Source organism: Rhinolophus ferrumequinum, chromosome 2 (genome assembly GCF_004115265.2).
Source record: "Rhinolophus ferrumequinum isolate MPI-CBG mRhiFer1 chromosome 2, mRhiFer1_v1.p, whole genome shotgun sequence".
NCBI lineage: Eukaryota > Metazoa > Chordata > Mammalia > Chiroptera > Rhinolophidae > Rhinolophus > Rhinolophus ferrumequinum.
In genome coordinates, this window is record NC_046285.1 from 39,311,590 (window position 1) to 39,338,132 (window position 26,543).

At 40.2% G+C, this 26,543-nt stretch overlaps 1 protein-coding gene across 4 annotated transcripts in view; it reads right to left on the reverse strand.

Annotated features, from left to right (window-relative positions):
* Positions 1 to 25,637, reverse strand: part of BTLA (B and T lymphocyte associated) — a 56,497-nt gene extending 30,860 nt beyond the window's left edge. For 3 of the 4 annotated variants that reach the window (XR_004424466.1, XM_033121294.1, XM_033121275.1), the window contains exon 1: positions 1,206 to 1,531. Coding sequence is in view for 3 of the 4 variants with exons in the window: in XM_033121294.1 (XP_032977185.1) it covers positions 1,206 to 1,293 (88 nt within the window). In the remaining variant the exon portion in view is untranslated. Of the gene's footprint in view, positions 1 to 1,205; positions 1,532 to 25,196 lie in introns of those variants that run through there. The other variant, XM_033121286.1, reaches the window with a different exon arrangement.
* Between the last annotated feature and the right edge of the window lie 906 nt (positions 25,638 to 26,543).

The window sequence follows — 26,543 nt, forward strand, 5'->3', positions numbered from 1 at the left end:
GACGTTGTACCCCATTCCCAGTATGATACAGCACTGAAAATTATTTTACTTCATTTCGTAGGGAATAGTTTATATATTCTTCAAATTGCTATGAATTCAGTTAAATAATATTTGACTCCAGTTGTAGCTTTGTAATTGTAGGCATCTGATAGTGAAAAATCCAGTCAGCCATCTAAGACCCTTGTCAACGTAATATCAGATATACACACATAAAAATATATAAACATGACAAAGCTTAGATGAATGAAAAGGGGTTTTGTTTTGCTCCTGGTTGTGTGCTGTCCTAGCATCACGAAGACAAACTCCGAACCACCCAGTTCCATAATTGAAGGTGACATTCTATAGGATTCCAGTGACCATATTTTCCGATCTAAAACCACAGCACACAGACTGATAAGAGTATGTGTGCTTGTGGGGATTATAAAGCAGGATATTTGAAAGCAAAACAGAAAATCCGAAACCTCTGCTAGCTGTTTATAGCCCATCCCCCTTTACAATACGCGGGTCCCTGTGTCAATTAAGGGTGCAAGTGAACTCACTAGAAGGAAGAAATTGATTGTTTGCTTACATAAAATCTTTGCAGAAGGGGCCAAACATCATCTATGCAGAACCCAAGCTCTTTCCTATGTTACGTGACACCCAAGTTGGAACCATTCTATTTCAACATAATAGACGCAATGACGGAATGCTCCCATCCTGTATTTTTCAGCATTTTCTCATTCAGTATTCTGCAGGCACACACCCCACTGAAGCAAGTAGTGTGATTTCATTTAGCAACATTATTCAAGAGCAACCATGGAGTAGATACAACCCCAGTTACCCAATACTTATTCTACCCGACTGAGTACTACAACACTGTGCCAAGCCTCAGTTTGGAAAGAACAAGCTACTCACGATCGGTATGACATCCAGAGCATTTGCTAGTAGTAGTGATAAATTTGTGCCTAACTACTTATAACATCTGCCCAATTCCCTTTTCTTATCAGCAGAACCTATTTTTAAGAACATCATCCAAGCTGTGACTTGAATACCATGTTCTGGTTTGGTTTATGTCTTAGAATGTCTTCCGTGAGCAAATCTAAATATTTGGTTTCATTTATATCTGTCACGTAAACACCACATCATACTAATATCAGAAAGGGAAAACATTACTTTCAACACCCCCTGAGAAATAAAACAAGAAAGAATCTAAGTACGTGCTTTACCTTTGACACTCCAGATGCCCAGATGTGGGATTAGGAAGAAGACCCAGTACGATTTTCCAGATCCAAGCATGGCCGGTGATGTCTTCATTTCCTGTGCATATCAGGGATGGAATAACTTCTCAAGTACAGAAGGCTTCCCTCTCTCCCTTGAGTTCTTCAGAGTTGGATCAGGTTAATTACCTCCAATGACATCTGTGAAATGAAAAGAAAGAGGATATAGGAATGGACAGTAGTCTGAATAGTTTGTGAAACAAAGTGAACAGAAAGACTATGTGATACTCTCCTGTGGTTTTTGTTTCTTGTCAGATTTGGGTGTTCACTTTCAAATGCTCTGATCTGCAAAGCAGCTCAGTCCTGAACTTCTCTTTCCGCTTACCACCCTTTTTGCTCCACGTTGAGGTTTTTCTCATTCAAAGTTCAGTCAAATGAACAATTAAACTCTAAAGAAATCTATATTGTTGCAATCTTTAGGTTGAGATTTTAATCAAATCAAGGTCAGGAAATTCATGGTAAAAAGTACCGATGGTATATATACATTTCCCCCTTTTCATGGTTTGTGATTATGAAACTTCTTTTATGTAAAAGATTTTAGAATTATCTTCCCAAACATGTCATATTAAGGCAAGAATACTTATTGTCATTAAACCAGTGAAGATGTACTTGAGGTTATGGAGAAAATGAGTGGCAGGAAGCACTTCCTCAACAGGTGAGGGAAAGGCAACTGTCTTTAATCTGCAGATAAATATCAATGGAACAAGATCATTGCTAGTATTGGCTACATGCTCTTTCTAAATAATAAAGTGCCGAGCTAAATAACATCTTGAATATCAATTAAAGGAAAATTCCATTTTCAACATTCATCATGTGTTTATTGTGTGGATTAAATAGAGTAGAAACAATGAAGGAAGAAATGGAAATGTTCAAGATCAGAAAGCTCAGGGTTGACAAGGGACTATTTTCTCCACAGCCACTTGTAATAATTATCTTAGCTTCTAATTCCTAGAAGCTAATTAAATTCACCCATGTGAGATTAAAAATGAGAAATCCAGATTGGTGACATCTGTGGTCATTGACAGAAATTGGTTTTGTAAATCTTTCTCTCAGAGGCTGGTAATTTGTTTTCAAGGCCAAACATCAATGCTTTTAAGTGCATAAAGTTAAAAAAAAAACAGTTTCATTTACTAACTGATTCACAAATAGACATTGTGTATTGGTTGGAGGCACAAAGCTAAATGAGTCACTGTTCCTGATTTTAAAGAACTCAGTCAACAAGTACTGTAATTTTCTCATATGAAACTTTAGTGTTGAAACTTAAATATTCATGCATTTCAACCACCATAATGTAACATAGAGCAACTATATGCTTCCTAGAACTTCCATCACTTATCAAGTAAACATGCTGAGAAATATTCATGAAGAATTTACACAACTTTCTTTTCCATGCTGAAGGTGGAGTGCGAATTCCCGTGGCAACTGAAGCAACTTGGCCCTTTTAGAATGATCCCAGAGGTCAAACCATAAGCCAACGTACTAAGGATATTGTTGCAAACCAGAAAGAAGTCATATAAACTTTGTTTATCTCAGAAAAAAAACTTTATGATTCACTATTTCAAAGATTTTTTTCATATAGTAAAAAGTCCAGGCTAATTAGGTAAAATTTGAAAACACAAAAATAAAAAACCTTATGTAATGCCTAATGTATTTTTAAAAGAATTATAGTTTGTTACTTTTATTAGCATGACCGGTCCTTTATCTTTCCACAACTTGAGTCCTGAGAACCCCACTGTAGACAGACCCCTCCCTCAAAATCTGACTCCTGCCTTAATACTAGTGAAAAAAGAAGTGAAAGAAGCCTGGCTGAGGAGTTTGTTGGCTCAGCAACAAGTCAATTTTGCTTTACATTTACACCTCATCTAGTAATTAAGCTTTGATTTTGATCCTTTATAATCCTTTGATCCCGTTATAATCATGTACTGTTTGATCAGAAAATTATACATTTATGTAAGTGTGCAAACATAAAGAATTTACTAAATTCTTAAATGTGATTGCATTGCATTTTAGAAACAATTTAAAAACTTGAACTTATCTCACATTTTACAGTGAAAGACAAAAAGCAAAATAGAATTTGGCATCTTCAAATTCATTTTGTAGACATTTTAGGAGCTACTTAGAGGACAAATTCTTCAGTTCACTTACAGATACAGTTGCTTTCATGCATCATGCAACAGCTGTAATTTCTCCAATATTTTAACCTCAGGGTGATCAGAGAAACATCAATCACAAAACAAGACACAGACTCCTAGAGAGGTCTTGTCACTGACATTAGACTTCAGTTCAGAGGAATGAATCTTGGTTCTGAATTTTTAACACCCCCAAAACATTGCATACCTTCGACCAAAATGTAGTTCAGAATTTAAAACGTTTCCCATTCTTCTACATAGCGTCCACTCCTGATCAATGTTACTGATAGCAAAGGTTTATATACATATAACTGTACTTTAGAATCAGCCTTGGCACATTTTATAAAATGTGTGTGATTCCTGGATCCCCTCCATATCCATTGAGTGAGAATCTCACAGGATTGAGACCAAATGTTACTATTGTAAAGAAAACTCTGGGGGAAGATCTAAGTTCGCAGAGTAGATGAAAGCTATACTTGCCTCCTCTCATGACCACATTAAAATTACAATTAAATTATAAAACAGTCAACCTGGAGAACCATCTGAAGTCTAGCTGAACAGAAGTTTTATAACTAAGGATAAAAAGAAGAACCAATCGAGACTGGTAGGAGGGGAGGAGATGAGGAACTGGCCAGCCCCACACATGCTGTGGCAGCTAAGAATAAGGAGGGAATCTCAGCTGTGGAGGTCCCCCAACCTCCAGAGGAGAGACAGACCCCAGCCCTACAACCTGGTGGAGGAAAGGTGCCTCAGGAGGCTTCAGAGACATATGGGTAGAGACTGAGTTGGGTAAATTTAAGGCAAGGACTGGAGGGACAGTCGCCATTTACCCTGTGTAGAATCCTCCTCCTGTGTAGCTAGCAGGCAGGTGCCATCTCTCCTGTGTTGAACCCTCTCTGACATGGCTAAATCTGAATCTGATTTGGCATAGTGAGCCCTGCTCACTTCACCCTGCTGACGCCCGGGGACTCTGCTCTACCCAACTTGTGCAATGCCAGAGGCAATTTCTTGGTAAGTAGTCAACCCTGCCTGTGTTGCACTCTTTGTAGGACAACTCTTGGGGGTCCACAGGCCCCAGGCAGAGAGCAGCTGCCCTCAGTGAGCTCTGAAACTATTGCTGAGTAGCTCCAGGCTCAGCACTGGTACCAAACCAGAATCTAACCTAGTGAACATCAGTCGTCCCACCCTAGTGACTCCCTGAGACCCCGCATCACCCAACCCACAAAGCACACAATGCTTTATCAGAGGCCAAGCCTTACAAGACCCAGCCTTGGGGATTTCTGGGCTTTTTTCAGAGCTATCCCAGGCTTGGTACTGGTGTCAGCCATCCTCAGTTTGCAGCATGGCCCCTCCCATGCACCTCCTGGTCTACCACAGGCAGTAAGTAACTGCAGATTGCTTTATAGCTTCTACCAGGTAGTCCTGAGCCAGTCACAGGCAGTGGCTAACCTGGGCCTGCACCGGATCTCCCCCAAAGAGGCCCAAAAACAAACATACCCAGACGTCAGCTTCAGACCACAGCAGAGCACCATCCAATTAGCCCACAAGTAGCACATCCAAAGGGCAGTCTCGACAGGCATTAGAGACCAGTGAGGGAATCCTGCTCTGTGAGGATTCATCACACAACAGCCCATAAGCTGTGGACATGGCCAAAACTCACAGCCAGTCAGCCTGAGGGTTAATCCCACCCACTGATGTGCCAATAGTAATCAATGCTCATAACAGGAGAGCACACACAAACCCCACAAGTGACACTCCTGGACCACCCAGCATGGGTGACCAGGGAGACTGTGCCATTGAGCCTTACAGGGGACTGACTACATAAAGCCACCAGCCAAGATTGAGACATAGCAGATCTACCTAATATATAGAAACAAAAACAGATAGGCAGCCAAAATGAAGAAAAAAGAACTAAATGAAATGGAGGCAAGCAGACTACCAGAAGAGAGTTCAAAGCAATAGTTCTAAGGATGCTCAATGAACTTAGGCGAATAATATATAAAGTCAGTGAGAACTTCAACAAAAAGCTAGTTAGCATAAAAAAGGACAGAGACCATAAAAAAGAACCAGTCAGAAATGATGATGACAATAATTGAAATGAAGAATACAGTAGAAAAAAATCGCCAGCAGACTAGATGAAACAGAGAATTGAATCAGCAATTTGGAAGACAAGGGAGCAGAAAACACCCAATCAGAACATCGAAAAGAAAAAAGAAAAAAAATGAGGATAGTTTAAGGGACCTCTGGGATAACATAGAGCATAACTACATTCACATCATAGGAGTACCAGAAGGAGAACAGAGAAAGCAAAAAAATGGAGAACCTGTATGAAAAAACAATGACTGAAAATATTCTAATGTGGCAAAGGAAATAGACATCCAAGCCCAGGAAGCACAGATAATCCCAAACAAGATGAACCCAAATAGGCCCACACCAAGACATATTATAATTAAAATGGCAAATGTTAAAGAATAATAAAAGCAACAAGAGAAGAGCAACTGGTTAATTACAAAGGCATTCCCAGAAGATTACCAGATGATTTCTCAACAGAAACTTTGCAGGCCAGAAGGAATTGGTACGAAATATGCAAAGTGATAAAAAGCTAGGACCTATAACTAAGATTACTCTACTCAGCAAAGCTATCATTTAGAATCGAAGGACAGATAAAGTGCTTGCCAGACAAGAAAAAGCTAAAGGAGTTCATCACCACCAAACCAGTTTTACAAGAAATGTTACAGGGACATCTTTAAGAAGAGGAAGTGTACGTGTGTGTGTATGGGAGAACATAAAGATGAATAATAAAATGGCAATTAAAATGTACCTATAAATAATAACTTTAAATGTAAATGGATTAAATGCTCCAATCAAAAGACATGGGGTAGCTAAATGGATAAGAAAACAAGACCCATACATAGGCTGTCTACAAGAAACCCACTTTAGATCTAAAGACACACAAAAACTGAAAGTAAAATGATGGAAAAGATATTTTATGAGAATGGAAATTAAAAAAAAGCTGGGGTAGCAAAACTCATATCAGACAAAAATGACTTTAATACAAAGGTTATAATAAGGAACAAAGAGGGACATCACATATTGATAAAAGGATCAATCCAACAAGAGAATAATCCTTGTAAATATTTATGTACCTAACATAGGACCACCTAAATATATAAAGCAAATATTGAGAAACATAAAAGGAGAAATTGACAATAATACAATCATAGTAGGAGACTTTAACACCCTGTAGACACTAATGGACAGATTTTTCAGACAGATCAACAAGTAAACAGCACCCTTAAATGTCACTCTAGACCAGATGGATTTAATTGATATTTTTGGATCATTTTATTTCATTTTGGATCATTTTCAGAATATACATTCTTATCAAGTGTACATGCAACATTTTCCAAGATAGACCACACATTAGGCCACAAAATAAGTCTTAATAAATTTAAGAAGATTGAAATCCTATCAAGTGTCTTCTCCAACTACAATAGTATGAAAGTAGAAATCAATTACAAGAAAAACCTGGAAAATGTAGAAACACATGGAAATTAAATAATATGGTACTAAATAGTAAATGGGTTCAACAATGATATCAAGTAAGAAATCAAAAGATACCATGAGACATGAAAATGAAAACACAATGACCTAAAATCTATGGGACACAGCAAAAGCAGTTCTAAGAGGGATATTCATAGTAATACAGGCCTACCTTAAAAAAAAACAAGATAAATCTCAAATAAACAAGCTAACCTGACACTTGAAGGAACTAGAAAAATAATAGCATACAAAACCCAGAGTGAATAGAAGGAAGGAAATAATAAAAATCAGAATGGAAATAAATAAAATAGAGGCAAAAAAATTACAAAAGATTACTAAAATCAAGAGCTTGTTCTTTAAAAAATAAACAAAATTGATAAACCTTTAACCAGACTCATTAAAAAAAAAAAAGAGGAAGGACCCAAATAAATAAAATCAGAAGTGAAAGAGAAGTGACAATTGAAACCCAAGAAATACAAAGGATTATGAGAAAATATTGCAAACAATTATATGCCAATGAAGTGGACATCTGGAAGAAATGCATAAATTCCTTGAAACTTAAACTCCTCCAAGTCTGAATCAAGAAGAAACAGAAAATCTGAACTGAGAGATTACTACTAATGAAATCGAATCAGTAATCAAACTACTCCCAAGAAACAAAAGTCCTGGACCAGATGGCTTCACAGGTGAATTTTACCAAATATTCAAAGAATTAACACCTATCTTTCTGAAACTATTCAAAAAAATCCAAGAGGAGGGAAAGCTCCCAAGCTCATTTTACAAGGCCACAATTACCCTGATTCCAAAACCAGAAAAAGATATTACAAAAAAAGAAAACAATAGGCTGATATTCCTAATAATATAGATGCAGAAATCCTCAACAAAGTGTTAGCAAACTGAATTCAGCAATACATTAAAAAGATCATACACCATGATCAAGTGGGATTCATTCCTGGCATTCAAGGAGGTTCCATATTTGTAAATCAATTAACATGATACACCACATAACCAAAATGAAAGTTAAAAATCGTATGGTCATATCAATAGGTGCAGAAAAATCATTTGACAAAATCCAGCATTGATTTATGATAAAAACTCTCAGCAAAGTGGAAATAGAGGGACCATACCTCCACATAATAAAGGCCATGTACAACAAACACACAAATGACATCCTACTAAATGGGGAACAGCTAAAACCATTCTCCTTAACATCAGGAACAAGAGAAAGATGCCCACTTTCACCACTTTTATCCAACGTAGTATTGGAAGTCTTAGCCACAGCAATCAGACATGAAAAATAAATGAAAGGCATCCAAATTGGAAAGAAAGAAGTAAAACTGCCACAATTTGCAGATGACATGATATTATATAGAGAGAACCCTAAAGGTTCCACCCAAACTATTAGAATTGATAAATGAATTCAGTAAAGTAGCAGGATACAAAATTAATATTCAGAAATCAGTTGCATTTTTATACACCAATAATGAACTGTCAGAAAGAGAAAGCAAGAGAAAAATCCTATTTACAATTCATCAAACAAATAAAATACCTAGAAATAAATTTAACCAAGGAGGTAAAAGACCTGTATTCGAAAAATATACGACATTGAAGAAAGAAATTGAAGAAGATACAAATAAATGGAAGCATATACAGTACTTATGGATAGAAAGAATTAACATCGTTAAAATGTCCATACTACCCAAAGCAATCTGTAAGTTCAATGCAATCCCTGTCAAAATACCAATGGCATTTTTCATAGAATTAGAACAAAGAATCTTAAAATTTATATAGAACCACAAAAGATGCTGAATAGCCATAGCAATTTTGAGGAAGAATAACAAATTTGGAGATATCACACTACTCGATAGCAAACCATACTACAAGGCTATAGTAATCAAACCAGCATGATACTGTGCTTGCTTCAGCAGAACATATAGAAAACAGCATGGTACTTGCATAAAAACAGGCACATACATCAATGGAATAGAATAGAGAGCCCAGAAATAAGTCCATGCCTATATGATCATTTAATCTACGACAAAGGATGCAAGAATATTCACTGGGGTAAAGACGGTCTATTCAATAAGTGGTGTTGGGAAAACTGAACAGATACATGCAAAAAAATGAAACTAGATCACCCATACCATATAGAAGAATAAACTCAAAATGGATTAAAGACTTAAATGTAAGACCCAAAACCATAAAACTCATAGAAGAAAACAGAGGCAGTAAACTCTCTGACATTGCTCTTAGTGATATTTTTTTCTAATGTACCTCCTCAGGTAAGGGAAACAAAAGCAAAAATAAACAAATGGAACTACATCAAACTAAAAAGTTTTTGCACAGCAAAGGAAACCACCAACAAACCAAAAAGACAGTCTACTGAATGGGAAAAGACATTCTCCCATGACACATCTAATAAGGACTTAATATCCAAAATTTATAAAGAACTCATACAGCTCAATACCAAAAAACACCCAAACAATCCAATTAGAAAATGGGCAGAGGACCTGAATAGACATTTTTCCAAAGTGGACACACACCTGGCCAATAGACATATGAAAAGATGCTCAATGTCACTATCACAGAAATACAAATTAAAACCACAATGAGGTATCACCTCACACCTGTCAGAATGGCTATCATCAATAAATCAACAAACAAAAAGTGCTGACAAGGATGCGAAGAAAAGGAAACCCTCATGCATTGTTGGTGAGATTGCAAGTTCATGCAGCCACTATGGAAAACAGTTTGGAGGTTACATAAATAATTAAAAATAGAACTACCTTATGACCCAGCAATTCCACTTCTGGATATTTATCCTAAGAAATACAAAACATGAATTCAAGAAAAATATATGCACCCTGATGTTCATTGCAGCACTATTTACAATAGCCAAGATATGGAAGCAACCTAGGGGCCTATCAGTAGACGACTGGATAAAGAAGTGGTACATATACACAATGGAATATTACTCGGCCATAAAAAAATGCAATCTTATCATTTGTGACAACATGGGTGGACCAAGAGGGTATCATGATAAGTGAAATAAGTCAGACTGAGAAAGACAAATACCATATGATCTCACTTATATGTGGAATCTAAAGAACAAAATAAACAAGCAAACAAAACAGAAACAGACTCAGATACAGAAAAACTAAAGGGGAAGGAAGTTGGGTAGTTGGGTAAAAAAGGTGAAGGGATTAAAATACAAATTGGTAGTTACAAAATAGTCAAGGGGATGTAAAGAACAGCATAGAGAATATAGTCAATAATGTTTCAACAACTCTGTATGGTACCAGGTAAGTAATAGACTAATCAGGGAATTATATAAATTATATAAATGTCTAAACACTGCTGTACACCTGAAACTAATATAAAATAATATTGAATGCCAACAAATTGAAAAAAAATAATAATATAGAAATCCCCTAAGATGATTCTGATACAGTTGCTTTGAATGGATATTTAGAAACCAATTATGAATTGGTGAGGGGCATGGACTGTTGCGTCACAAAAGATTTGATATCAAATCTTTATTGTTTACTAGCTGTAGAATCTTTCGTAGATTTCCTAGATTCTTATCGTCTCAGTAGACACAAGATACACCACTCAGATCTCCTTTCAATTCCAACCGATTTGCTCTTAGTTGTGGCAAATGCAGCAAGCAGACAGCTTTCAGGTGTAAACTCCTTCATATTCAGCTCAATTAGGACTCACCTTGTCCAAGGTCATGCTTTCCCACGACAGCCTGCATCCATCTAGTGATGGGGCAAGGAAAGTGTATAAAGGGCTGGTCATTTCGGCCTTACATAGTATGCTGATGGGTAATACTTGACCTAGAGCTCCCAGTTGGCTATAAGGTTATGTCAGGCCTATATCACAGCTTGACTTCTTCCTCTGTCCAGTCTTGCTTCTGCCCCCTTCCTTTCACAGGTGTTGATCCCTAATCTATCTCTCTATTTCCAGAGCACCAAATCTACTCCACATCTCAATTTCCTGTGCTGTAATAATATCTATCTGTTACAATGGTTATCTGAGGTAGTGTATGCAAAGTGATCAGAAATTTCATCTATAATTATTCATGAACCAAAAGTCATTTAGACAAGATGGATACCAGGAAACTCTGTATTAGTAAGCCAAAAAAATAACAATGGTGGTACAAGTTGAAATGTTTATTTGCTAATGGGAGTCATTGTTGCATAGAGATAAAGACTCTGATGGTAACTGTTGTGGGGACAGAGCCAGGAGTGCAGTTTCCAGGCTCTCGGCCTCACGTGGAAAGGTGCTCACTTGGGTAGTAAACGGCCGTCAACTGTGATTGGATGGCCATCAGCTGTGGCTAGTTGGCCGTCAGCTGTAACCAGTGATCCATTGGACTAATATAACTGCTGTGGCTACGCTAGCAGCAAAAAATATGGGGGACTACCAAGAAGATTGTGGCTGAGCTAGCAAGAGCAGATTGCAGAGAGGCGGATGCCTTCAGCAAGAATATAGTAGTATGACTCCCCTACCTATGGCTCCGTGGGTGTTCCTTTTTGGCCTCACCATATCCTGTGTTCTTGTGTGGGGAGCGGGAGCTAAGACCCTGCCTGACACCCTGCACGACACTGTCATAACAAGGCTTTGATTAGCAGAGAAATGTAGCAGATTATAAAGATATTCTGAATTCCAGAAAGATTCACAGGATGAATCAGGCATGCAGAGAGGCCTCAGAAGTAAAGGGCAGAAAGAATGAGAGGCTTGAGGACAAGAACTCTAAAAAAGGGCCCAGCCATTGGGACTGTCCCTCAAGGAAAGAACTCTAACCCTCCAAAAGTCTGGAAGGGGTTAAAGCAGCCATGCAGTAACAAGACTGGAGGGATGAATGGTAACCAAGCAGGGACCACTTGCTGAAGCTGGATACAGAAAAGAATCCTAGTCACTGGCACCACACCTGAGATCGGCAAGGATGCTGGCTTGATATTGAGCTCCTCCCCTCGGCTCCTAACGTGCCCTTTTGGTGAGAGGATTGATTCCATACTTTGAAGTGGATAGGGTTGATCCAAAAAGACGGTATAAAATACCCTCAGCTGCAAAAGTCAGGAGACTCAAGATTCTTTGCGGAAAATATTTTCTTGCAATAAAAAAAAATAAAAATGTATCTACAGAGAGCACCCACGAATGCCCTTCTCTCCATACTTCCCTACTGACAGACTTGAAATGTATTCTGATTCTATCATTTACCAGAGGTGTGACCTTAGACAAGTTACTTAACCTTGAATTTATTACCTCTTTGAATCCCATTACTTCATTGGTAAAGCAGGAATGATAACACTTACCTGGAAGGTTATGAGTATTCAATAAGGAACATGAATAACACTGTATATTTTAAGTTAACATACAGGAAACCACCTACCCCAGTGCCTGGCACAAAACTAGTATCCTGATAAATTCATTCTCCTTTCTTTCTTCCCACTCAGACAGAAAAGTATAGACTTTCTATGTCTTGTCTATTTGTATCTGAAGCATATGCAGAAAGAGAATTGGCTTCTCCAAATCTTATGCACCTGTGTGTACTATTTTTTATGTGTTTATGTTTTTTATGCCATTGCGTATGTTTATCTCTGCTTTTCTCATGATACCAACTTATGCATGCATCACTGCTTTGCAAATTGTTTTATCTTTTACTTCTGTGCACGTGTGCATGCTTTTCAAGACGTTAGGGTCTGAAGCCATGAACTTGTTTTTCCAAGGGGGACTGGGTGGTGGGGGGGGGTACATAAAAAAAAGGGTGGCATATGTTGTAGATTTCAAACTACAAGGGGTGTTATTGAACAGGATCCCTAGGTTCTGCACTCTGAAGTTCATCACCCCACTTGCCCCATGAGTCCCTGCTTCCTAGCCAGTGACTGAAAGCAACAGAAATACCAAAGCAGGACCATTTCTGGGGGACACAGGACTCCTTCAAAGACAAACTTTGGCCTCAGGCGTCCCCTGCAGCCTTGCCAAACCTTCCTTGCAGTTCAACAGCAGTTTAGGATGTTTCCATCGAACCTACTTCCTGCTCTTGTCACTCAACACCAAGCTTGTTTTATGGTCTGGTAGTTTTACCAGCTCCTGCCTCCTCATTTTTTCTCACAGGCCTTTCACATAATCTAATCCTTGCACATTTCATCCTGTTTTAGAGTCTGCTTCTTGTAATTCTGACAATATGGAACATACAGATTGTATTTTGCTTTCCCTTTGCCCTTGTTCGATGGACAATATTTTCTCATACAGGGAATTTATTCTTAAAAGGTAGGAAGGCATGAAAGCTAGTTGGTATAAATAGCAGGATTAAAGTAGTCAGTTTGGGAGGAATTGTGAAGATCAGCCAAATCAATGAGGAAAATAGTGGGGGAAAAAACAAGCATTAGAAAACAGGTAGGAATACGAAGAATTCAAATTCTTTTAACTATAAAAGTGAAAGTAGCTAAGAGCATAGAGGGAATTGGACCAAATAAAGGTAAAGGCTTTTTCAGAGCTGCACTGTACATACTCCAGTCACATTTGTATTAGCAACAGAATCCTCTCCTTATTTATATGGCGTTATGTTAAAAAAAGAATATGAAAATGAAGCAAATAGTAATTTGAAGCAAAACTAAATTGCGTTAGTTTCATTTTGGAGGAAGGTTCAAGAAAGAATTTGGGAGAAGTTTGTCCTGAAATGGAAATTTTATATACTATATATGCGTATATTACATATATAGTCTCCTGTATAGGACCTGTCAGATGACACGTTGTCCAAAGAGCTGGAGAAACTTCCTGGAGGCCCCAACTGTGCCAGTCATTTTAGTTGCTTAATAAGAGGAGATTCGAAATGAGGGGTCCCAAGGAAGGGCTCACGGCAGCAACTAGTTGCCATTCACCATCCAGTTCAGAAATTTAGTTGTTCAGATTTTAACATCTGGTAGAGCCATGACAATGGTTACTGACTAAATTTTGGTCCTGTTTATCCCTTAATGGTGATTGGAGTCAGTGTTGCTAACCCAAATAATTAGACATCTAAATTGTCCAACATAATGGTTTGAAAGGAAATTCAAAAATCCCAGGTCTGGGGTAGGCACTTTTCCCGACCTTTGAGCAGATTTTTAGCTGTCTGCCCAGCTGCCTTGTAGGATTGCTCTCCCTACCCTTATCATAGGCATTTTTCCAAGTGATTTAGAAAGAATACTCTCCAGTGACACATATTTTAAAAGCTGGATAATATATTCTAGCTTATAATTACAGCACTATTTCTTTAGCCATTTTTCTATGTAGGACATTTAGGTTTTTCCAATTTTTCACAAAAAGATGAACATTTTTGCTCTGCTGCATTTTGGATGATTTCCCAAAAGCAGAATTACTGGCTTGAAGATATGAACATTTTTAGCATTCTTGATACCTAGTGCTACATAACTTCCAAGAGAGACCAACGTATATTCCTCGAGGAAAGTTATGAGAGTATCCACATCTGGTTGACTGTATCCTTCCCATTAGCAGTATCTTGTTCTGATCATCATAATTTTAAAAGTAAAACATTCAGTTTATTCTGGATTTTTATGTTTAATGAAGATGAACAGATTTTAGGGTATTTTATCATTTGTGAATTGTAATTCATGCACAATTAACTGCTTAGCAAGATATTGGAGTCTGTGGTTTACTATTTTTTAAATTTAATAAGGTATATATTGAATATATTAAACCCTTCTCACCTTGCCTATTATATTTTTAGGAAATAGTTTGGTTTTGCCTATTAACATTTTAATGATAATTTCTGATTTATAGAAGTTGCCTTATTTAAAGTAATAATTTCTCTTACTTTCAAATTAGAAAAAAAAAATTCCTGGATGATTTACTGGACACTAAGTTCTGCCCATCCTCCAGCTCCCATTTATAATGACAGCTATCCTGAAACTATTTGAAAGAGGATACGGTGGGATTGGAATCCTTTTTTTTTTTTTTCTAATTTTTGAAAACTTTATTGGGGTGACATTGGTTAGTAAAATTACATAAGTTTTAAGTGTACATCATCTATATATTGCATTGTGTGTTCACCACCCAGAGTCAGTTCTCCTTCCATCACCATATATTTGACCCCCTTTATCCATTTTGACCCTCCCTCCCCCGTTACCCTCTGGTAACCACTAAACTATTGTCTGTGTCTATGATTGTTTGGTTGTTTGTTTGTCTCATTCATTTGTTGCTTTCAGTTTTATATCCCACATATGAGTGAAATCTATAGTTCTCAACTTTTTCTATCTGACTTTATTTCTCTTAGCATGATAATCTCAAGACACAATTCATGTTGTCGCAAATAGCAGTATTTCACCTTTTCTTATGGCAGAGTAGTATTCCATTGTATATGTGTACCATATCGTCTTTATCCAATCATCTATCGAAGGACACTTTGGTTGTTTCAATGTCTTGGCCACCATGAATAATGTTTCAATGAACATAGGGGTACACATATCTTTACGGATAAATGGTTTTTGATATTTTGGGTAGATACCCAGAAGAGGGATTGCTGAGTCATGTGTAATTCTATGGGATAGTAATTTTTAATCTGATCTTTATCAATAAACTAACTTTCATTATCAGGCAAGGAACTCTTAAGGGACTTGTTTGAAGAAAAACATGAGATCAGAATCTATCTTCTTCTAAGGCTATAGTTTCAGAGTCAACACTGTTGGGGTAGGGAAGCAGATGATTTTTTTAAAAATGGATTTTAGTTTTTAGAGTAATTTTGTGGTTTACAGCAAAACTAAGCAGAAAATAGAGTTCCTATAAACTCCCTTCCCCCACACAAGCATAGCCTCTCCCACAAATTGAGATTCTGCATCAGAGTAGCACATGAATCAACACTGACACATCATTCTCACACAAAATCCGTAGTTTACGTTAGGGTTCACTCTTGGTGTTGTACCTTCTATGGGTTTTGGCAAATGTATATTGACATTTATCCACTGTTACAGTATCACACAAAGTAGTTTCACTGCCCTAAATATTACTGTGCTCTGCCTTTTCATCCTTCCCTCCCTCCCCTCTAGCACCTGGCAACCACTGTGGCCATAGTTTTGCTTTTTCTAGAATGTCATATAGTATGTAGCCTTTTCAGATTGTTTTCCTTCTTTCACTTAGTATTATATAATACGAATTTAAGATTTCTCCATGTTTTTCCATGGCTTGATAGTTAATTTCTTTTTAATACTGAATGATTCCATTGTCTGGATGTACCCCAGTTTATTTATCCATTCCCCTACTGAAGGACAGCTTGACTACCTCCAATTTTTGGCAATTGTGAATAAAACTGCTATATACGTCCATCTATGGGCAGACTTTTGTGTGGGCAGAAGTTTTAAACTCATTTGAGGAAATACCACAGTTGAATTTTCTAACTCTGCAAGATTCCAAATTACTGGAGGCTGCGTCTATTCAGATGACGGGTCACAGACCCATGGCATCTCTTATCCAAGTGCTATTTCCTTCCAGCTCTTTTTGGAATTGATCTATTTCTTGCAGGACTTTTTTGAAAGCAGCAAGAATCAGCACATATACACACTAACATGTTGAATTTTCCTAACATTTTGGTTAATGTTACATGCTTCAAGCATGTGTTCTGCCATCCAATGATTGTTTGATGTCATATAACTAAGTTCATAAGCTTGCCAGTCTACAAAATTTAAATCCTTGTATCTTTCTCCCTACTTCCTTCATGAAGCTAAAGCCATAATTTAGGTTGTGATGCTTTCTGTATGCATTCCTGCTAGAAATGACTATGTTTCAGACAACAGAATCACCTATAGCTAGTTTAACCAGAAAAGGATACATTTCAAGTCTTCAAAGCATCAGGATACCAACTTAGTTGCTACATAGTGAAAAAAATACAGCAAAGAAAATATCCAGTTACCCAGTAGGGCTGTTATAACAAAATCACATGGCAGCCACTGCACTCAATCCCTATGAAGACAGAGACTAAATTTCACCACTGCTCTTCTAGAAACAAAACAAAACAAATACCTCAATGACAGTGCTTGTCAGAAAAGTTATATGGCTGTTGCTTCATGATGTTTACTTCCATGTTCCAAGTCTCACATGCAGAATCCTAACCACGAGGGAGTCTGGGTAATGTGGTCTCTAGTTTGCCAGCCTTCCAAATACCGGAGGCAGGATACCAAAGAGTTGTAGTTATAGAGGAGTGGCTGTCACCAAGGGGTATGCTGTCAGATATTTGACAATGTCTGGAGACATTTTTAGTTGTCACAACTGAGGTAGGGGTGATGATAGCTTCTAGTGGGTAGAGTTCCCAGGATGCTGCTAAATATCCTACAAAGTACAGAACAGACCGCACAACAAAGAATTATCCAGCCCAAAACGTCAATGGTGCCATGGCTGAGAAACCTGTTGTAGAGTCAGCCAATCTGCAACATCTGCTCAAACTTTCTGCGACATTCATAGTCAATGGTAGCAGTGGAGGCCTTGGGAGTTACTTCCAGAAACTCCCATGCAGAGCCTTACTCTAAGAACTGAAGAATCACACAATAAACGTGTTAAAAAAAAGGGGGTGGGGGGGTGCTCTGTAACAATGGTAGGGACTATGTTTTGTGACCACCTGAGTTTCAATCTTCCACCTCACTTTCCAAGGCCCCTGCATCACTGTATGTTGGAACTGAAAAAAACAAATTATAATAAATATAAAACTCTCTTTTCCTCCAATCCAAACTTGATGAATTTGAGTAAGTACTTACCAGTCTTTTACCAAAGCTATCTCAGTTCTCTTTTAGATTGGGTTCCCACTGAAGCCAATCCCAGGTGAAGGACTCAGGGCAAGCATTTTATTTGAAGGTATTCCCAACATAGCAGGGGAGTGAAAAAGTTATACCGGAAAGGGAAGGAAGCTAACAAGTTGTTTGTTTTTTAGCAATTTACCACTGTAGGTAAGGCACTGAATCCCCACTTCTGTGAACTCCGAGAGCCAATATTGAACAGATGCCTCAAAGTTATTCCGTTCAAGGCCTGAGGAAACCGGGGCATTTAGCCATTATTCTAGTTTCCTATTGTTCCTATTAAAAAATTGCCACAAATATGGTTGCTTAAAATAACTCAACTTTATTATCTTATAGTTCTGGAGATCGGAAGTACAAGATGTAACACATTGGGCTAAAATCAAGGTGGCAGCAGAGTTGCATCTGGAGGTTCTAGGAGATAATTTGTGTCCAGGTTTTTCAGCTTCTGGAAACCATCTGCCTCTTCCTCCATCTTCAAAGCCAGCAGCATAGCACCTTCAAATTTCTTTCTGACTGTGACCTCCTTCTTCCATTTTTAAGGACCCCTGTGATAAAATTGGGCCCACCTGGATAACCCAAGATAATCTTCTATTTCAAGATCATTAGAGTATTACCCCCATGTATAACGTGAACCTATGTTTTTGGCCCAAACTTTCAGGAAAAAAAATATCTTTCATTTTAATTTTTTAATTCAAATTTTAATTTGTTTACATTTAGGTACTTGTTTTTTGTATCATAAAGGAATTTTAGCATTTTTTTTGCATATTATGGTACAAGAAATTTTATGTAAGAAGTAATTACAAAACACAAGAAGAGATACAAGGTACAAGAAATTTTATGTACCGGTAACAGATTTACGATACTTACGCATCATAGAAGGCCATGTTCATCCAAAGTGCAACAAAACCGATTACCATATTCCAGGGTATTATTTTGCATACGGATATCGTGTTGATTTCTAGAGTTACTCTTTTAACTCATAAGCATAAGTAAAAGAATTAGAAACATTTATATAGATACAGAATTAATTCTACCCACGTATAATGCGCATCCTTATTTTTCCCTCACAAATTTGGGCAAAAAATTGTGCATTACATACAGCAAAATATGGTAACTTAGCCACATCTGCAGAATTACTTTTGCCACAGAAGGTAATATATTCACAGATTTGGGGGATTAGGATGCAGACATCTTTGAGTGGGCTTTTTTTCCTCTTCCATATAGAGCTACTCTCCTCAGTCATTCGTTGAGGACTGCTCCCCAGAGGGGCATTAGCTCTTCTAGCCTGCTGCTCAGGTAAACCAAGCAGGCTCTGGTGGCCAGGGAAGGCTTGTAAGCAAAGAAGAGGAAGTGTCCACGATCGAAAGTTGAGCAGCACGCACCACAGTGGTGAGGGTGAGGGATACAGGGGGGCTTGATCACCATTTGCTGCAATTTCTCTTGGATATAAGTCAATAATTGAAAGCACCAACAACGCTTTTATTCAGTTTTGTTTTAGTTTAAGAGAGGAAGGAAGAAAGGGAGGGAGGGAGGGAGAGAGGATAAAAATGACATTGTGGGGACAGAGCCCCAAAAAGCAGTTTCCAGGCTCTCGGCCTCACATAGAAAGGTGCTGGCTCAGGTAGTAAATGGCCATCGACTGTGATCAAATGGCCATCAGCTGTGGCTACTTGGCCGTCAGCTGTAACCAGTGAGCCATTGGGCACTAATGTAACTGCCGTGGCTATGCAAGCAGAAAAAAGGGGGGCTAGCAAGAAGATGGGGGCTGAGCCTGCAAGCGGCGCAGTGAGGGTTGAGAATTGTGTGGCTCCTGTTTTCTGTGTCTCCAACCCAGCCGCCAGTGAGAGTGTAGTGGTGTGACTCCCCTACCTATGGCTCCGTGGGTGTTCCTTTTTGGCCTAGCCATATCCTGCGTTCTTGTGTGGGGAGTGGGACCAGAGACCCCGCAGGACACCCCGCATGACAGACATCTATGCAAAGATATTGTTTACATGTAAGTAAAGGTTCATATGAAGGTAGAGGAGGGACATAGATTTCAAAAATCAAGCCACCATATTTTTGAACACTATTTAAAAAAGGAGTAAGACAACTCCATAAATCAAAGGAAGCTCTTCCCTTTGAAAGATATTTATTAAGAGAAATAGAATAAATTTTAGAAAACGTTGTTCTTAACATGATTGAAGAGTTCAGTGTTTAGGGAAAATGGGGGTAATAGTGGCATGGTTTTTTAATCTTTCCAAATCCCCACATGTGGGGACAGAGCCCCAGAGAGCAGTTTCCAGTCTCTCGGCCTAACGTGGAAAGGTGCTGGCTTGGGTAGTAGATGGCCGTCAGCTGTGGCTGGTTGACTGTCAGCTGTAGCCGGTTAGCCAATTGGCCTACTGATATAACTGCCGTGGCTGTGCTGGAGAGTGGAGTCGGTTGGCAGGCAGAAAGATAGACAGCAGGTAGCATGTCGTGTGACTCCAGCCTCCTGTGAGACTGTAGTGGTGTGACTCCCCTACCTATGGCTCCGTGGGTGTTCCTTTTTGGCCTCACCATGTCCTGCGTTCTTATGTGGGGAGCGGGAGCTGAGACCCCGTAGGCCACCGCGCAGGACACATGGCGCAGTGAGCAGGGTATGGTGCCGGCTGAAACTCTCCAGAAGGTAACGGACAGGTTATACGTATAAAAGCTCAGTTTCGTAAGCGGGGTACGGTGCCGGCCACAACCTACCGAAGCATGGTGGAGCAGTTTGTGCATACAATAAATAGTTCAGCTTCAGGGAGGCCCGTGAGGAGCGACGCTGGGAGCGGAAGGCGTGGTCTGCCTGGGAGACTCGAGCCTCCAGATGGCACACCACCCTCTTGGCCAAGGAAGGCGTTGTCCTCCTTTTATTGATCTGCTTCTGCTGTAGGCTCCGAGGATTGTGGACATTATACACCGAGGCCACCACGCTCTCAGACACCTGGCACGGCGAGCAGGATTCCCACCAGGTAGGAGGACGTGTGGCCCCCACACAGTGTGTGGTGTCCAGTGGCCACTGTTCTCAGGAGTTTGACCCCCAAGGAGGGGTGGGAGGACATGGATGGCTCTCTGGTCAGCGTGGAGAGGGCCCTGCAGGCTCTGGCCGAGCGGTTGCTGGAGGAGGCAAAGGCTACAGCCGGCCACGTGGCCTGGATGTTCCTCACGGCCTTAAGTCTCAACACGAAAAGTGCGCTTAATGAAATGGCCCAGGTGCCGGACCAGGTGTCCCAGTTGGAAGCCCTGGAAGCTCGGTCCGCCTGTTAGAAGAGGGGCCCCACAGTGGAGACTCTGAGGCAGAGGCGGAGGAAGTGAGTGGAGACAATGTAGCTCCCAAACCCCTAAGCCCGGCCAATCTTGAGGCAAAGGGTAAAACGTGAACAACCTTTGGGCCCCAGGGGCGTTGCTGCTGGCAACCCAGCTGTGACTCAGTTCACAACCTGCACCCCTTACACTCCCACTGAGTTGTAGGAGCTGGGGAGGCAGTGCAGACAGAGTCCTGGAGAGCCAGTCTCAGCTTGGCTATTACGTTTATGGGATGAGGGAGCAGACAACATTCTCTGCTCCCCAGGCAAGATGGAAAAGCTACCCTTTGTGACAGTGCATCCGTCCCTGTGACAAAGGTTACAGAACTGCCATAGTTTGGCCCACGACCAGGGCAACCATTCTCTAATGGAGTGGCTCACTGCTGCAGTACGCATAGTATGGGGACAGGCTGGTGAGCTGCCAGACACTGTGAGTCAATGGCAGTCATATACTGAACTTACTCAAATCATCCGTGAAATGGGTATGAGACATGCTATTTTCAACCCTAATATGCAGGGGCCAAATGACGAGCTTTTTACAGCCAGCATGAGAGATTTGGTTTTGGATACTGCACCTCCAAGTGCTTTTGGATCCTTGGTTGCCATTCTTACACCCTATGTGGGGCGATGGATCCATGAAGTTACAACTGCCATGGCCACCCTAGGGGATGTGAAAGCCGGAGGCGAAGGAAGTTAAGACAGGAGTGCCGCACAGTTGAGACCTGGAAGCCAAATCAAAAGTAAAGGGGCGAGATCGCAGGCCTCAGAGAGTAACATGCACACAGATGTGGCATGATCTCGTGGCAGCAGGGGTCGAGCAGGAGAAAATAGACCGACAACCCAATGCACTCTTGTTGGAACTTTGGAAACAGTTGCATCCAGAACAGCAATTCCAGAGAAACCTATAGGAGAAGTCTGGGAAAGCGCGATCCATGTCCCTCGAGGACTTCATGCAGCCACTTGAGGCCGACTCCTTTCAGCTTGATTAGGGGTGAGACCAAGGTACCCGGTCAGAGGGGAAGAGCAGGGACCGGAGGCCCCACATGGAACAGTCTATACATTGGTCCCCTTCTAATGTGCAGAGGGTTTTGGCCCTAGTTGACACTGGCGCAGACTACAGTCTTGTTTATGGGAACCTAGAACTGTGCCCTGGACCAGCAATCTGCATTGATGGCTATGGGGGAAAGACTGTGTCGTGCAGGGCGGCCTGCGGGGTCTCTGGTCCCACTCCCCACATAAGAACACAGGACATGGTGAAGCCAAAAAGGAACACCCACAGAGCCATAGGTAGGGGAGTCATACCACTATATTCTCGCTGGCGGCTGGGTTGGAGACACAGGAAGCAGGAGACACACTGCCTGCAACCCATCTTCCTAACTGCAATCTGTACTTGCCAGCCCCCATCTTCTTGCTAGCCCCATTTGCTGCTAGCGTAGCCACAGCAGTTATATTAGTGGTCAATAGCTCACTGGTTACAGCTGACGGCCAACTAGCCACAGCTGATGGCCATCCAATCAGTTGACAGCCATTTACTACCCGAGTGAGCACCTTTCCACGTGAGGGCGAGAGTCTGGAAATTGCACTCCTGGCTCTATCCCCACAGACTGTGACTGTAAAAGCTGTTTCCTTACCACTGGGTATAGGGAGGCTTCCCCCTCGTACCTACAAGGTTTATGTCTCTCCCGTTCCGGAGTATATTCTAGGGGTTGACATGCTACAGGGCCTCAGCTTACAGACGTCGGTAGGAGAGTTCCGTCTCTGGATCTGGGTGGTGAAAGTGGTGACACGCGGGCATGCTCACCACCCTCTTCAAGTGTTGCCACAGCCCTGGAATGTGGTTACAGTGCGACAGTACCACCTGCCAGGAGGGAAGGAGGAGACTGGTGATACCCTAAGAAGCCCAGGAAGTCTGGCTGTGCCCAGAAGGACTGGTGGTGCCCTGAGACACCCTGGCTGTGTCCAGAGAGCCTGGCTGTGTCCAGGATATTGCTTTCACATCCAGGCTCCTCTCACAGGGACTCTTGCGGAAAACACTGGTCGTGTAGTTTGTGAGGCGAGACCCTGTAGGGGTGGAGTGTGGGGACAGAGCCCCAGAGAGCAGTTTCCAGGCTCTCAGCCTCACGTGGAAAGGTGCTGGCTCGTGTAGTAGATGGCTGTCGGCTGTGGCTAGTTCACTGTCAGCTGTAGCTGGTTAGCCTATTGGCCACTGATATAACTGCTGCGGCTGCACTGGAGAGTGGAGTCGGTCCATTGGCAGGCAGAAAAGCAGACAACAGGTCGTAAGTCATGTAAATCCAGCCTCCAGTGAGACTATAGTGGTATATGACTCCCCTACCTATGGCTCCATGGGTGCTCCCTTTTGGCCTAGCCACATCCTGCGTTCTTATGTGGAGAGTGGGAGCTGAGACCCCGCAGGCCGCCCCGCAAGACACCACATCAAATCAAACAGAACAACTATATATCGTGTTTCTCCGAAAATAAGACCGGATCTTATATTAATTTTTGCTCCAAAAAACGCATTAGGGCTTATGTTCAGGGGATGTCATCCTCAAAAACCATGCTAGGGCTTATTTCCCAGATAGGTCTTATTTTCGGGGAAACACGGTAGTAAAACCAAAAACTCATAAATAATATTTATGAAAAAATGAAAACAAACAAATAAAAAGAAACCCTGGTAATAAACTGCCCCACAGACCACAGATGAGGACAAACTACAATAGGCATAAATCTGCATGATATCAGCTCTGTGCGGGAGGAAGCAGAGGGATACAATAGGGCATCTGACAGACCTAAGAATAGGTCACCCAAATACTGTGTTTCCCCGAAAATAAGACCTAGCCAGACAATCAGCTCTAATGCATCTTTTGGAGCAAAAATTAATATAAGACCCGGTCTTAATATAATATAATATAATACCAGGTCTTATACCAATTTTTGCTCCAAAAGACACAATAGAGCTGATTGTCCGGCTAGGTCTTATTTTCAGGGAAACAGGGTAGCTGAGGAAATTCACTGGAGTACACAGCAGGCCAGATTGCAAATAGCCGCTGAAACTGCTGTGATTACCTGCGAGTGCTGACTCCATTAGCAGGTAATCACAGGGGCCTGCTGTAAGAGGGCTGGAGAAGCTCAGTCCACTTGAACTTTCAAAACTGAGCCACACAGCTCCCTTCTAGGACAGGGACCTACACTGAGTAATAACCACTAGAAGTAGCATCAGAGGAGAAGAGGACTGGGATGAAAAAGATGAAGAAAAGAAAAGATTTATATAAAGGTGGGGGAGGGAAACAGTTCAAAAAGCAAGCCACAATAGTTTCGAACTCTATCAAAAGAAAAAACAGAAAACAGAGCTTTCCGAAGTTAGAAAAGCTACCTTGAATCACTACGCCTTCTAAAAATTTGGAAACACTAATTAAGAGACAGGAAAGTATTAAGTCAAATTCCACACAAAGTGATTATAACAGACTAAAGAACAGAATAATTTTACTACAAAAAATGAAAGCATGCCAGAAAGACGTTCACAGAACAAATTTAAAAAGAGCTAAAAGTTAAATAATACAAGACATGAAAGAACAACATAATTCAGATCAAAGAAACTCAAAATGAGGTGACAATTCAGAAAAGAATCAGAAATAAAATAAATTTATTTTAGAAACAAAGACTAAACAAGAAATACAAGAGTGAATTAGCACAACAGATAATGCCTTAATAAAATAGATGAAAATGAGACAAGTTTTTAAATTCAAAAGAAATGAGTAGCTAAAAAAGATTTGAGAGAAAGTAACAATACTGAAAGGAGGCAAAGAACATCCAATACACAGTTGTAATGATGAGCCGGGGGAAAAGAAAAGGGGGGGAGCACACACTAGAATTGGGTTAATTAATTTATTTATTTAATATCTAATCAATTTATTTAGCAATATGCAATAGCAAAAGACAAAGGCAATTAATAGAATATGCTAATGACAGAAAGTAAATGTGGTTAAGACTAAACTATATACATTGATAACAATGTCATGTCAAAGGAGTATACATACATATAAGTTTAAGAGATCCCAACATATGTTTACTATTGATCAAAAATCACTTGACTAAATACACAAATAACATCAGTAAGGAGTATCCAAAAGCTCTATAGGATAGTAACTATTAGAGTAGATGTCAAAAGCTCACCAAACTGGGGGAGAACAGCACTGGAAAAGCCATAAATCAAAACCTTGCCAGATCTGTAGCCGAGAGAAATTCAGGCGTCTCCCACACCGCTGTTTGTTAGTTCCCAAGAATGCTGTTGTTGTTGTCTTTGTTGTTGTTGTTGTTGTTGTTAGAAGTTAGGACGTCTTCTGATGTTGTAAGCTGCAACATGCTGCACACAAGTTTTCTAGATGCTAACAAGTTCTTAGGAAGGCTAACTGTGGGGAACAACACTGGAGAGGTCAGGAACCAGCTGGCCCTTGCCGAGTTCGCGGCTGAAAGTTAGGACATTCCCTGGTATTGCAAGCTGCATGTTGCTGGAAGTCTTCAAAATGTTAGACTGATGAAAAATCACCAGTGACAAATGACCAAATGATGAAATAATAATAATAATTACACTGCCAACTGAGGTCTGTCTTATATATTTTCTCAGATGTATCTTAGAGCCAAGTTTCTTGTTCCTGCCTCCCCCTCTGGGAATGGTCAGTTCTGGGAGGGTCCAGCAGTCAGTGATAAAAAAAAAAAAAAAAAAAAAGAAAATATATTACTTATCTGGCTGAAGGGCTAGTTCATCCGGACAAGCAATATCTACTGTTTTTGCTTGGGACCATCTGCGCAAGGTCTTCCAAAGCCTGGCAACGTGCCTGTCACATCGTCCTGATATAACTTAGCTATTTCTTCACTTTATCCATTGATGTGGGTGAAACAGACAGAACAAAGAGGGAATTCTCTCAACCTCTGATCAAGAATTTCTTTAACCCTAAGCTAACCATCATCTCACGGTACAGCCAGAACAGCAAACATCATCTCATATCTCCCCTGCTTGGGAGGATGAGACCAAAGGGGAAATTTACGCAGCACCTGATCAAAGCGCAAACAGAAAAGACAGAAAAGCAACCTCAGGCTCATGTCTCCTCTGCTTGGGAGAATGAGGCGCAGACAGCAAACATCATCTCATAGTTCCCCTGCTCAGGAGAATGAGACCAAAGGGGAAATTTACTCAACCCCTGATCACATCACATGCGAGAATAGCTAAAAGCTAATAGACAATAGCTCACATCAACCAATGAAGACAAATTTTGCTCAGCATCTACCCTATAAAAGTTAGTATAAATCTCTGGTGAAGAAAATCAAAGCAAAAGAAAAAATACTAAATAACATAATTAAAAATTTTTCCTGAAACAAAAAATATTGTTATTCTAAGACTATTATTTGTGTAATGTGGGATCAAATAAGTAAGTAATTATAGGGTGATCTGATTCTACCAATCCCAATGTCTCTGAGAACTATGAGTCTCTGTGAAAAAAAAAAAAAAAGAGAGAGAGAGAG